This window comes from Oncorhynchus kisutch, linkage group LG8, assembly GCF_002021735.2.
Source record: "Oncorhynchus kisutch isolate 150728-3 linkage group LG8, Okis_V2, whole genome shotgun sequence".
Classification (NCBI taxonomy): domain Eukaryota; kingdom Metazoa; phylum Chordata; class Actinopteri; order Salmoniformes; family Salmonidae; genus Oncorhynchus; species Oncorhynchus kisutch.
This window is the reverse complement of record NC_034181.2, coordinates 1,495,081-1,511,666: the sequence shown is the minus strand read 5'-3', so window position 1 is coordinate 1,511,666 and position 16,586 is coordinate 1,495,081. Positions and strand designations below refer to the sequence as shown.

At 36.8% G+C, this 16,586-nt stretch overlaps 1 protein-coding gene across 4 annotated transcripts in view; it reads left to right on the top strand.

The window, feature by feature from the left end:
• dapk1 (death-associated protein kinase 1) overlaps positions 1 to 16,586 on the top strand; it is a 181,177-nt gene that overhangs the window by 105,240 nt on the left and 59,351 nt on the right. For all 4 annotated transcript variants that reach the window (XM_031829527.1, XM_031829528.1, XM_031829525.1 and 1 more), the window contains 5 exons: positions 1,240 to 1,359; positions 2,844 to 2,942; positions 5,216 to 5,314; positions 8,547 to 8,645; positions 9,834 to 10,031. In XM_031829527.1, coding sequence (XP_031685387.1) covers positions 1,240 to 1,359; positions 2,844 to 2,942; positions 5,216 to 5,314; positions 8,547 to 8,645; positions 9,834 to 10,031 — 615 coding nt within the window. The remainder of the gene's footprint in view (positions 1 to 1,239; positions 1,360 to 2,843; positions 2,943 to 5,215; positions 5,315 to 8,546; positions 8,646 to 9,833; positions 10,032 to 16,586) is intronic.

The window sequence follows — 16,586 nt, the reverse complement described above, 5'->3', positions numbered from 1 at the left end:
CCCTCCCCACCCCCTCTCTGTCTGTCTGTCTTTCCCTCCCCACCCCCTCTCTGTCTGTCTGTCTTTCCCCTCCCCACCGCCCTCTCTGTCTGTCTGTCTTTTCCTCCCCACCCCCCTCTCTGTCTGTCTCTCCCACCCCCCCTCTCTGTCTGTCTCTCCCACCCCCCTCTCGGTCTGTCCCCCCCCATTCTCCTCTCTGTCTGTCTGTCTTCCCTCCCCACCCCCCTCTCTGTCTGTCTCTCCCACCCCCCTCTCGGTCTGTCCCTCCCCATCCTCCCTGTCTGTCTGTCTGTCTGTCTGTCTGTCCCTCCTCACCCCCCTCTCTGTCTTTTCCTCCCCACCCCCCTCTCTGTCTTTTCCCTCCCACCCCCCCACCCCCTCTCTGTCTGTCTCTCCCACCCCCCTCTGTCTTCCCTCCCCACCCCCCTCTCTGTCTGTCTCTCCCACCCCCTCTTTGTCTCTCTCTCCCACCCCCCCTCTCGGTCTGTTCCCTCCCCATTCTCCTGTCTGTCTGTCTGTCTGTCTGTCTGTCTGTCTGTCTGTCTGTCTGTCTGTCTGTCTGTCTGTCTGTCTGTCTGTCTGTCTGTCTGTCTGTCTGTCTGTCTGTCTGTCTGTCTCTCCCACCCCCTTCTCTGTCTGTCTCTCCCACCCCCCTCTCTGTCTGTCTCTCCCACCCCCCTCTTCTGTCTGTCTCTCCCACCCCCTCTCTGTCTGTCTCTCCCACCCCCCTCTCTGTCTGTCTCTCCCACCCCCCCTCTCTGTCTGTCTCTCCCACCCCCCTCTCTGTCTGTCTCTCCCACCCCCCTCTCTGTCTGTCTCTCCCACCCCCCTCTCTGTCTGTCTCTCCCACCCCCCTCTCTGTCTGTCTCTCCCACCCCCCTCTCTGTCTGTCTCTCCCACCCCCCTCTCTGTCTGTCTCTCCCACCCCCCTCTCTGTCCTGTCTCTCCCCACCCCCCTCTCTGTCCGTCTCTCCCACCCCCCTCTCTGTCTGTTTCTCCCACCCCCCTCTCTGTCTGTTTCTCCCACCCCCCTCTCGGTCTGTCCCTCCCCATCCTCCTCTCTGTCTGTCTGTCTGTCTGTCCCTCCCCAGTACAGAACATGTTTTTCTGAGGGACTTAATTCAGGGTCACATCCAGCTGTTACTATAACACTAGAGCATGTTATCCCTGTTACCTGAGCCTGTGGCATGATACCATACACCTGATGGAAACAAATAACCCCCTGTTGTGTGTCAATAGGATGAGGAAGACTCCTTTGTGATGAAGGCTATAATCCATGCAATAAACGACAACAACGTACCTGGCCTGCAGCACCTTCTGGCCTCACTGACCAGCTATGACCTTAACCAGCCCAACAAGGTGAGAACACAGCTCTGTCTCTCTCTGGGGGTGTGTGTGTGTGTGTGTGTGTGTGTGTGTGTGTGTGTGGTGTGTGTGTGTGTGTGTGTGTGTGTGTGTGTGTTAACCAATGTAATAATGTTTTTAATTGTTACATGTATTCTCCTATTAACCCTCCCATCTATCTAGCCATCTATCTAGTCATCTATCTAGTCATCTATCTAGTCATCTATCTAGCCATCTATCTAGTCATCTATCTAGTCATCTATCTAGCCATCTATCTAGTCATCTATCTAGCCATCTATCTAGTCATCTATCTAATCATCTATTAGTCATCTATCTATCATCTATCTAGTCATCTATCTAGTCATCTATCTAATCATCTATCTAATCATCTCATCTATCTAGTCATCTATCTAGTCATCTATCTAGTCATCTATCTAGTCATCTATCTAGTCATCTATCTAGTCATCTATCTAGTCATCTATCTATCATCTATCTAGTCATCTATCTAGTCATCTATCTAGTCATCTATCTAGTCATCTATCTAGTCATCTATCTAGTCATCTATCTAGTCATCTATCTAGTCATCTATCTAGTCATCTATCTAGTCATCTATCTAGTCATCTATCTAGTCATCTATCTAGTCATCTATCTAATCATCTATCTAGTCATCTATCTAATCATCTATCTAGTCATCTATCTAATCATCTATCTAGTCATCTATCTAATCATCTATCTAGTCATCTATCTAATCATCTATCTAGTCATCTATCTAATCATCTATCTAATCATCTATCTAGTCATCTATCTAGTCATCTATCTAATCATCTATCTAGTCATCTATCTAATCATCTATCTAGTCATCTATCTAATCATCTATCTAGTCATCTATCTAGTCATCTATCTAGCCATCTATCTAGCCATCTATCTAGTCATCTATCTAGTCATCTATCTAATCATCTATCTAGTCATCTATCTAGTCATCTATCTAATCATCTATCTAGTCATCTATCTAATCATCTATCTAGTCATCTATCTAATCATCTATCTAGTCATCTATCTAATCATCTATCTAATCATCTATCTAATCATCTATCTAGTCATCTATCTAGTCATCTATCTAGTCATCTATCTAGTCATCTATCTAGTCATCTATCTAGTCATCTATCTAGTCATCTATCTAGGCATCTATCTAGTCATCTATCTAGTCATCTATCTAGTCATCTATCTAGTCATCTATCTAGTCATCTATCTAGTCATCTATCTAGTCATCTATCTAATCATCTATCTAGTCATCTATCTAGTCATCCCACTAACAGTCTGTCTGATCTTTTCTCCAGCTCTCAGCAGAACACCTTGTTAAGGAATCAGTCTCTACTATCATACTAACCCTGACTTCTCTGGTCTGCTCAGAACACCGTGTGTGTGTACAGTATAATGTGTGTACAGTATAATGTGTATACATTCACTGATCCCATGTTAACATGTGTGTGTGTGGGTAGAACGGGACTCCCCCCCTCCTGATTGCAGCAGGCTGTGGAAACATTCAGATCATCGATGTGCTGATGGGGAAAGGAGCTGAGATACAGGCCCACGACAAGGTACACACACTACCACGACAAGGTACACACACTACCACGACAAGGTACACACACTACCACGACAAGGTACACACACTACCACGACAAGGTACACACACTACCACGACAAGGTACACACACCACCACGACAAGGTACACACACTACCACGACAAGGTACACACACTACCACGACAAGGTACACACACTACCACGACAAGGTACACACACTACCACGACAAGGTACACACACTACCACAACAAGGTACACACACACTACCACGACAAGGTACACATACTACCACGACAAGGTACACACACTACCACGACAAGGTACACACACCACCACGACAAGGTACACACACTACCACGACAAGGTACACACACTACCACGACAAGGTACACACACTACCACGACAAGGTACACACACTACCACGACAAGGTACACACACTGCCACGACAAGGTACACACACACTACCACGACAAGGTACACACACACTACCACGACAAGATACACACACACTACCACGACAAGGTACACACACACTACCACGACAAGGTACACACACTACCACGACAAGGTACACACACTACCACGACAAGGTACACACACTACCACGACAAGGTACACACACTACCACGACAAGATACACACACTACCACGACAAGGTACACACACTACCACGACAAGGTACACACACACTACCACGACAAGGTACACACACTACCACGACAAGGTACACACACTACCACGACAAGGTACACACACACTACCACGACAAGGTACACAGACTACCAAGACAAGGTACACACACTACCACGACAAGGTACACACACACACTACCACGACAAGGTACACACACACTCCCACGGCAAGGTACACACACACTACCACGACAAGGTACACACACTACCACGACAAGGTACACACACTACCACGACAAGGTACAAATCAAATCAAATGTATTTATATAGCCCTTCGTACATCAGCTGATATCTCAAAGTGCTGTACAGAAACCCAGCCTAAAACCCCAAACAGCAAGCAATGCAGGTGTAGAAGCACGGTGGCTAGGAAAAACTCCCTTGGAAAGGCCAAAAACCTAGGAAGAAACCGAGAGAGGGACTAGGCTATGTGGGGTGGCCAGTCCTCTTCTGGCTGTGCCGGGTGGAGATTATAACAGAACATGGCCAAGATGTTCAAATGTTCATAAATGACCAGCATGTTCAAATAATAAGAAGGCAGAACAGTTGAAACTGGAGCAGCAGCACGGCCAGGTGGACTGGGGACAGCAAGGAGTCATCATGTCAGGTAATCCTGGGGCATGGTCCTAGGGCTCAGGTCCTCCGAGAGAGAGAAAGAAAGAGAGAAAGAGAGAATTAGAGAGAGCATACTTAAATTCACACAGGACACCGGATAAGACAGGAGAAGTACTCCAGATATAACAAACTGACCCTAGCCCCCCGACACATAAACTACTGCAGCATAAATACTGGAGGCTGAGACAGGAGGGGTCAGGAGACACTGTGGACCCATCCGAGGACACCCCCGGACAGGGCCAAACAGGACGGATATAACCCCTACCATGGTGGTGGGGTGAGGTGGGGTGAGGTGTGGTGAGGTGAGGTGAGGTGGGGTGAGGTGAGGTGTGATGAGGTGTGATGAGGTGGGGTGAGGTGGGGTGAGGTGGGATGAGGTGGGGTGAGGTGGGATGAGGTGAGGTGAGGTGGGATGAGGTGGGATGTGGTGGGGTGAGGTGAGATGGGGTGAGGTGTGGTGTAGTGGGGTGAGGTGGGATGAGGTGGGGTGAGGTGGGGTGAGGTGTGATGAGGTGGGGTGAGATGGGATGAGGTGAGGTGGGGTGAGGTGGGGTGAGGTGTGGTGTGATGAGGTGTGATGAGGTGTGATGAGGTGGGATGAGGTGGGATGAGGTGGGGTGAGGTGGGGTGAGGTGGGGTGAGGTGGGGTGAGGTGGGGTGGGATGAGGTGGGGTGGGATGAGATGGGATGAGATGTGGTGGGTGAGATGTGGTGGGTGAGGTGGGATGAGGTGGGGTGAGGTGGGGTGAGGTGGGGTGAGGTGTGAAGAGGTGGGATGAGATGGGATGGGGTGGGGTGAGGTGGGATGAGGTATGATGAGGTGGGGTGAGGTGTGATGAGGTGTGGTGAGGTGGGATGAGGTGTGAGTAACAGACACACTACAGACCATTCTAACGTAGCTTAAGTAATCACATGTTGCCCATTTGAACCATTTGTGCTGCACATCCCAGTGTCTGACTGTACCCATTGAACCTCAGAGTGGAGCGAACGCCATCTACTACGCAGGGAGACACGGACACGTGGAGACCCTCAGGTTCCTGCATGAAAAGACCTGCCCTCTGGACGTCCAAGATAAGGTGATTCCCCACACTCACCCCAGGCCCTGAATACCACAATCACAACACACTTCACACTTCCATGTCCGTCAGTCCATCAGGCCCCTCGAGTGGCTCACGCCCCTTCCTCCCCACACACTACGGCTGTGACGGTCATGGAGGTTTGGGTGACGGTAAATTGGCCATGAATAGAATGATTTTCCCATTCAAGTCAGTGATGTCATAATGGGTGGACTGGCAACCGTTGCGAGGAGCAAAGCAGGAAGTAAAAGCAGGAAGTAAAAGCAGGAAGTGTGCCCATCAATATGAGCTGTGATTTGTTGTCAACTTATCTGACTTTGCAAAAGATGCTTTGAATTGCATGAGCCACATTAGTTAACATAATTTGAATAACATTCTACGTTACCAAGGAAGTCATTGCATCACAATACCAGGCAGCCATTGCGAGTTTACCAGTCAACTTGTCACACGAAAGCCTGGCCATCTAGTCTACAATCAGTTGTTTGTTCAGTAAATGTATATTCTTTTTAAATAATTCAGTTTTAATGTTTATTTTCATGACAGTCTTCGTCCATGACGGTCGGTTACACGCTTATACAACAGTACGCCAGTCCTAACACACTACTTTTAGGCAGGAGGCTCCGTCATCAGAGTTCAATCAATTCCTGGTTTTATCTGCTTTATTTGCTGTTGCCATGGAGACTGTGCTAGAGACGCTTCACTCCCCCTGATGGAGATGCGTCACTCCTCCTTTCTCAGTGCCTCTCCACCTCTCTAGATCACTACGCCGACCGACTGGCCAGGATGGCATCAGCTGATACACTGGTGTTTTGCGTCACACAACGCTTCAATGGAAATAAAATATTGTTTGACCACAGAGTGGGTGTGGGTGTGCCTAGATGTTTATACTTCAGAAGGACTGTGTGTGTGTTGTGCCATGACACCCAACATTTAAATTGTTCTGTAATGGTTTCTGGAGTTAGAAATAGAGCAGATGAGCCAGAAACATTATTTTGTTGAAATATAATTTGTTCTCTGAGAAATTGAGCGAAATGAATGCACCCAAATTGTCCATTTTAATTTATATAGTACCTAACATCCATTTTGGACCAAACTTTTTTCTAACAATGAGTAAGACATAAGGAATACAAATAAGTGGTCAAAAGTCATCCAGGCACCCCCCCCCCCCACAACAATCCACCCCAACAACCAAAACATTAAACACCTACCTAATATTTAGTTACTCTCCCTATTCCCCTCAGAACAGCCACAATTCATCAGGTCATGGACTCTACAAGGTGTCCAAAGTGTTCCACAGGGATGCTGGTCCATGTTGTCTCAACAAGGTGTCCAAAGTGTTCCACAGGGATGCTGGCCCATGTTGACTCTACAAGGTGTCCAAAGCGTTCCACAGGGATGCTGGTCCATGTTGTCTCTACAAGGTGTCCAAAGTGTTCCACAGGGATGCTGGTCCATGTTGTCTCTACAAGGTGTCCAAAGTGTTCCACAGGGATGCTGGTCCATGTTGTCTGGATGTCCTTTGTGTGGTGGACCATTCTTGATACACACAGGAAACTGTTGAGTGTGACCTTTGGATTCCAATGTCTAACTCACTGTTACTAAAACGTTTGGTTCAAATGGGATGTTAGGTACTATATTTATTACATATTATATGAATGGGATGTTAGGTATTATATTTATTACATATTTATTTATTTATTTATTTTATTTTACCTTTATTTAACCAGGTAGGCAAGTTGAGAACAAGTTCTCATTTACAATTGCGACCTGGCCAAGATAAAGCAAAGCAGTTCGACAGATAAAACGACACAGAGTTACACATGGAGTAAAAACAAACATACAGTCAATAATGCAGTATAAACAAGTCTATATACAATGTGAGCAAATGAGGTGAGAAGGGAGGTAAAGGCAAAAAAGGCCATGATGGCAAAGTAAATACAATATAGCAAGTAAAATACTGGAATGGTAGTTTTGCAATGGAAGAATGTGCAAAGTAGAAATAAAAAAATAATGGGGTGCAAAGGAGCAAAATTAATTAATTAATTAAAATTAAATACAGTTGGGAAAGAGGTAGTTGTTTGGGCTAAATTATAGGTGGGCTATGTACAGGTGCAGTAATCTGTGAGCTGCTCTGACAGTTGGTGCTTAAAGCTAGTGAGGGAGATAAGTGTTTCCAGTTTCAGAGATTTTTGTAGTTCGTTCCAGTCATTGGCAGAAGAGAACTGGAAGGAGAGGCGGCCAAAGAAAGAATTGGTTTTGGGGGTGACTAGAGAGATATACCTGCTGGAGCGTGTGCTACAGGTGGGAGATGCTATGGTGACCAGCGAGCTGAGATAAGGGGGGACTTTACCTAGCAGGGTCTTGTAGATGACATGGAGCCAGTGGGTTTGGCGACGAGTATGAAGCGAGGGCCAGCCAACGAGAGCGTACAGGTCGCAATGGTGGGTAGTATATGGGGCTTTGGTGATAAAACGGATTGCACTGTGATAGACTGCATCCAATTTGTTGAGTAAGGTATTGGAGGCTATTTTGTAAATGACATCGCCAAAGTCGAGGATTGGTAGGATGGTCAGTTTTACAAGGGTATGTTTGGCAGCATGAGTGAAGGATGCTTTGTTGCGAAATAGGAAGCCAATTCTAGATTTAACTTTGGATTGGAGATGTTTGATATGGGTCTGGAAGGAGAGTTTACAGTCTAACCAGACACCTAAGTATTTGTAGTTGTCCACGTATTCTAAGTCAGAGCCGTCCAGAGTAGTGATGTTGGACAGGCGGGTAGGTGCAGGTAGCGATCGGTTGAAGAGCATGCATTTAGTTTTACTTGTATTTAAGAGCAATTGGAGGCCACGGAAGGAGAGTTGTATGGCATTGAAGCTTGCCTGGAGGGTTGTTAACACAGTGTCCAAAGAAGGGCCGGAAATATACAGAATGGTGTCGTCTGCGTAGAGGTGGATCAGGGACTCACCAGCAGCAAGAGCGACCTCATTGATGTATACAGAGAAGTGTGTGTCATATTATATGAATCCTAAAATCAAAAAGGGCAGTTAGAGTGCAATCCATTAGCTTCATTTAAAACATCTAAATATATTTAAACAAAATAATGTTGCAGGAATTCTTATCTGTTTCTAACAACAGAAATGATTTCAGAACGATCTGACATGGTGGGTGTCGATCCTTTCTGGTGCTTTTTGGAGGAGTAACGACCCGTGTTGATGCTGTGTTGCTGTTACAGAGTGGAGAGACAGCCCTCCACGTGGCAGCTCGCTATGGCAACGTGGATGTGGTCCAATACCTGTGTAGTATCCATGCCAACCCAGACCTCTCTGACAGGGTACGTGTACACACACACACACACACACACACACACACAGACCAGTCAGAGCGTACGTTCTGAGTTTGTACTGAATACTGTACTCACACGTTAAACGGTTGAGCGTGAAAAAGCCAGCAGCGTTGCAGTTCCTAACACTCACCGGTGCGCCTGGCACCTACTACCATACCCCGTTCTGAGACGACAGTTTGTCTTATCCATTCACCCTCTGAATGACACACATAATAAATCCATGTCTCAGTTGTCTCAAGGCTTAAAAATCCTTCTTTAACCTCCTCCTCTTCATCTACACGTCAATAAGGGATCCTACCTGGATTCACCTGGTCAGTGTCATAGAAAGAGTAGGTGTTCCTAATGTTTTGTTCAGAGTGTATTTTAGCAAGTAAATGAGACAAGTGCATAAGGTATGTCACATGTGTACCTGATGAGGTATGTCACATGTGTACCTGATGAGGTATGTCACATGTGTACCTGATGAGGTATGTCACATGTGTACCTGATGAGGTATGTCACATGTGTACCTGATGAGGTATGTCACATGTGTACCTGATGAGGTATGTCACATGTGTACCTGATGAGGTATGTCACATGTGTACCTGATGAGGTACGTCACGTGTTAACCTGATGAGGTACGTCACGTGTTAACCTGATGAGGTACGTCACGTATTAACCTGATGAGGTACAGTGCATTCGGAAAGTATTCAGACCCCTTGACTTTTTCCACATTTTGTTACGTTACAGCCTTATTCTAAAATGGATCAAATAAAATACAAAAAATCCTCATCAGTCTACACACAATACCCCATAATGATAAATCAAAAACAGGTTTTTAAATAAGTATTCAGACCCTTTGCTATGAAACTGGAAATTGAGCTCAGGTGCATCCTGTTTCCATTGATCATCCGACCGTTAGGTCAGGGACAGCAGCGTTAGAAAAGAACGGACAGGTCAGGGACAGCAGCGTTAGAAAAGTACGGACAGGTCAGGGACAGCAGCGTTAGAAAAGCACGGACAGGTTTTCAAAGCTTAAGGTAGTGATTAGGATAGTTTTGTGATCATTTTGATTCCACTGGAAATGAAAAGCAGTGGCATTAAGGGCCAAACAGACTGGTGCCAGGCTACTTCAGCTAGATTAGGAGCTGCCATGTGGGTATCCCTATAACCTCCCCCCCCCCCTCTCCTCATCAGGAGCAGGAGACACCGCTCCACTGTGCTTCGTGGCATGGCTACTCCTCGGTGGCCAGGACACTATGCCAGGCGGGGTGCCAGGTTAATGCCAAGAACAGGGAGGGAGAGAGCCCCCTCCTCACTGCCTCTGCCAGGGGGTTCGCTGATATAGTAGAGTGTCTGATAGAACATGGCGCTGACCTCAACTCTACTGACAAGGTAATGCTGTGGCTATGCGGTGGCTATGCTATGACTATATTACTATACCTTTACTCTATTACTATACTACTACTCTGATATTACTATACTATTACTATATTACTATGACATTACTATACTATTACTCTGACAGTACTATACTATTACAATGACATTACTATACTATTACTATGATATTACTCTGATATTACTATACTATTACTATGATAGTACTATTATATTACTATACTATACTATTATACCACTATACTATTACTATGACTCTACTATACTATTACTATGATATTACTATACTATTACTATACTATTACTACTATACTATTACTATATTACTATACTATTACTATGATATTACTATATTGCTATGATATTACTATACTATTACTATGATATTACTAAATTGCTATGATATTACTAGTACTATATTACTATGGTATTACTATACTATTACTATGATATTACTATACTATTACTATGATAGTACTATACTATTACTATGATATTACTATACTATTACTATGATATTACTATATTATTACTATGATATTACTATATTATTACTATGATATTACTATACTATTACTATACTATTACTACTATACTATTACTATGATATTACTATATTGCTATGATATTACTATACTATTACTATGATATTACTATACTATTACTATGATATACTAAATTGCTATGATATTACGCTACTATTACTATATTACTATACTATATTACTGTATGACTATCACTATGCTATTACTATGGTATTACTATGATATGACTATATTACTATGGTATTACTATGATATGACTATATTACTATGGTATTACTATGATATGACTATTACTATGATATTACTATGATATGACTATTACTATATTACTATGATATTACTATGATATGACTATATTACTATGATATTACTATGATATTACTATGATATTACTATACTATGACTATGATATTACTATGATATTACTATGATATGACTATATTACTATGATATGACTATTACTATGATATGACTATTACTATATACTATGATATTACTATGATATGACTATATTACTATGATATTACTATGATATTACTATGATATTACTATACTATGACTATGATATTACTATGATATTACTATGATATGACTATATTAACTATATATGACTATTACTATGATAGGTGGACTATATTACTATGATATACTATACTATGACTATGCTATTACCTATGAATCTTACTATACTACGACTATATACTATGATATGGCTATTACTATGACGATACTATGACTATGACTAGATTACTATGAATATGGACTAGATTACTATGATATGACTATACGTACGATGATATGCCTATATTACTAGGATATGACTATATTACTATGATATGACTATATTACTATGATATGACTATATTACTATGAATTGAACTATATTACTATGATATGGACTATATTAATAGATATGACTATAATTACTATGATATGACTATATACTATTGATGATACTAGGATATGACTATATTACTATGATATGACTATATTACTATGATATTACTATGATATGACTATATTACTATGATATGACTATATTACTATGATATGACTATATTACTATGATATGACTATATTACTATGATATGACTATATTACTATGATATGACTATATTACTATGATATGACTATTACTATGATATGACTATATTACTATGATATGACTATATTACTATGATATGACTATATTACTATGATATGACTATATTACTATGATATTACTATATTACTATGATATTACTATACTATGACTATGATATTACTATGATATTACTATACTATGACTATGATATTACTATGATATGACTATTACTATGATATTACTATGATATGACTATATTACTATGATATGACTATATTACTATGATATGACTATATTACTATGATATGACTATATTACTATGATATGACTATGATATGACTATATTACTATGATATGACTATATTACTATGATATGACTATATTACTATGATATGACTATATTACTATGATATGACTATATTACTATGATATGACTATATTACTATGATATGACTATATTACTATGATATGACTATATTACTATGATATGACTATATTACTATGATATGACTATATTACTATGATATGACTATATTACTATGATATGACTATATTACTATGATATGACTATATTACTATGATATTACTATATTACTATGATATGACTATATTACTATGATATGACTATATTACTATGATATGACTATATTACTATGATATGACTATATTACTATGATATGACTATATTACTATGATATGACTATATTACTATGATATGACTATATTACTATGATATGACTATATTACTATGATATGACTATATTACTATGATATGACTATATTACTATGATATGACTATATTACTATGATATGACTATATTACTATGATATGACTATATTACTATGATATGACTATATTACTATGATATGACTATATTACTATGATATGACTATATTACTATGATATGACTATATTACTATGATATGACTATATTACTATGATATGACTATATTACTATGATATGACTATATTACTATGATATGACTATATTACTATGATATGACTATATTACTATGATATGACTATATTACTATGATATGACTATATTACTATGATATGACTATATTACTATGATATGACTATATTACTATGATATGACTATATTACTATGATATGACTATATTACTATGATATGACTATATTACTATGATATGACTATATTACTATGATATGACTATATTACTATGATATGACTATATTACTATGATATGACTATATTACTATGATATTACTATGATATGACTATATTACTATGATATGACTATATTACTATGATATGACTATATTACTATGATATGACTATATTACTATGATATGACTATATTACTATGATATGACTATATTACTATGATATGACTATTACTATGATATGACTATATTACTATGATATTACTATACTATGACTATGATATTACTATACTATGATATGACTATATTACTATGATATTACTATACTATGACTATGATATTACTATGATATTACTATACTATGACTATGATATTACTATGATATTACTATATTATTACTATGATATTACTATATTATTACTATGATATTACTATACTATTACTATACTATTACTACTATACTATTACTATGATATTACTATATTGCTATGATATTACTATACTATTACTATGATATTACTATACTATTACTATGATATTACTAAATTGCTATGATATTACGCTACTATTACTATATTACTATACTATATTACTGTATGACTATCACTATGCTATTACTATGATATTACTATGATATCACTATTACTATGGTATTACTATGATATGACTATTACTATGGTATTACTATGATATGACTAATATTCCTGGGATATAGTATTACTATACTATTACTATGATATTACTATGATATGACTATTACTATATTACTATGATATTACTATGATATGACTATATTACTATGATATTACTATGATATGACTATATTACTATGATATGACTATTACTATGATATGACTATATTACTATGATATTACTATACTATGACTATGATATTACTATGATATTACTATACTATGACTATGATATTACTATGATATGACTATATTACTATGATATGACTATTACTATGATATGACTATATTACTATGATATGACTATATTACTATGATATGACTATATTACTATGATATGACTATATTACTATGATATTACTATGATATGACTATATTACTATGATATGACTATATTACTATGATATGACTATATTACTATGATATGACTATATTACTATGATATGACTATATTACTATGATATGACTATATTACTATGATATGACTATATTACTATGATATGACTATATTACTATGATATGACTATATTACTATGATATGACTATATTACTATGATATGACTATATTACTATGATATGACTATATTACTATGATATGACTATATTACTATGATATTACTATGATATGACTATATTACTATGATATGACTATATTACTATGATATGACTATATTACTATGATATGACTATATTACTATGATATGACTATTACTATGATATGACTATATTACTATGATATGACTATATTACTATGATATGACTATATTACTATGATATGACTATATTACTATGATATGACTATATTACTATGATATGACTATATTACTATGATATGACTATATTACTATGATATGACTATATTACTATGATATGACTATATTACTATGATATGACTATATTACTATGATATGACTATATTACTATGATATGACTATATTACTATGATATGACTATATTACTATGATATCACTATTACTATGATATTACTATGATATCACTATTACTATGGTATTACTATGATATGACTATTACTATGGTATTACTATGATATGACTAATATTCCTGGGATATAGTATTACTATACTATTACTATGATATTACTATGATATGACTATTACTATATTACTATGATATTACTATGATATGACTATATTACTATGATATTACTATGATATGACTATATTACTATGATATGACTATTACTATGATATGACTATATTACTATGATATTACTATACTATGACTATGATATTACTATGATATTACTATACTATGACTATGATATTACTATGATATGACTATATTACTATGATATGACTATTACTATGATATGACTATATTACTATGATATGACTATATTACTATGATATGACTATATTACTATGATATGACTATATTACTATGATATTACTATGATATGACTATATTACTATGATATGACTATATTACTATGATATGACTATATTACTATGATATGACTATATTACTATGATATGACTATATTACTATGATATGACTATATTACTATGATATGACTATATTACTATGATATGACTATATTACTATGATATGACTATATTACTATGATATGACTATATTACTATGATATGACTATATTACTATGATATGACTATATTACTATGATATGACTATATTACTATGATATTACTATGATATGACTATATTACTATGATATGACTATATTACTATGATATGACTATATTACTATGATATGACGATATTACTATGATATGACTATTACTATGATATGACTATATTACTATGATATGACTATATTACTATGATATGACTATATTACTATGATATGACTATATTACTATGATATGACTATATTACTATGATATGACTATATTACTATGATATGACTATATTACTATGATATGACTATATTACTATGATATGACTATATTACTATGATATGACTATATTACTATGATATGACTATATTACTATGATATGACTATATTACTATGATATGACTATATTACTATGATATTACTATGATATGACTATTACTATGATATGACTATTACTATGATATTACTATATTACTATGATATGACTATATTACTATGATATGACTATATTACTATGATATGACTATATTACTATGATATGACTATATTACTATGATATGACTATATTACTATGATATGACTATATTACTATGATATGACTATATTACTATGATATGACTATATTACTATGATATGACTATATTACTATGATATGACTATATTACTATGATATGACTATATTACTATGATATTACTATGATATGACTATTACTATGATATGACTATTACTATGATATTACTATATTACTATGATATGACTATATTACTATGATATGACTATATTACTATGATATGACTATATTACTATGATATGACTATATTACTATGATATGACTATATTGCTATGATATGACTATATTACTATGATATGACTATATTACTATGATATTACTATGATATGACTATTACTATGATATTACTATGATATGACTATATTACTATGATATTACTATACTATGACTATGATATTACTATGATATGACTATATTACTATGATATGACTATTACTATGATATGACTATATTACTATGATATTACTATACTATGACTATGATATTACTATGATATTACTATGATATGACTATTACTATGATATGACTATATTACTATGATATTACTATACTATGACTATGATATTACTATGATATTACTATACTATGACTATGATATTACTATGATATTACTATGATATTACTATGATATGACTATATTACTATGATATGACTATATTACTATGATATGACTATATTACTATGATATTACTATGATATGACTATATTACTATGATATGACTATATTACTATGATATGACTATTACTATGATATTACTATACTATGATATTACTATGATATGACTATATTACTATGATATGACTATATTACTATGATATGACTATTACTATGATATTACTATGATATGACTATATTACTATGATATGACTATATTACTATGATATGACTATTACTATGATATTACTATGATATGACTATTACTATGATA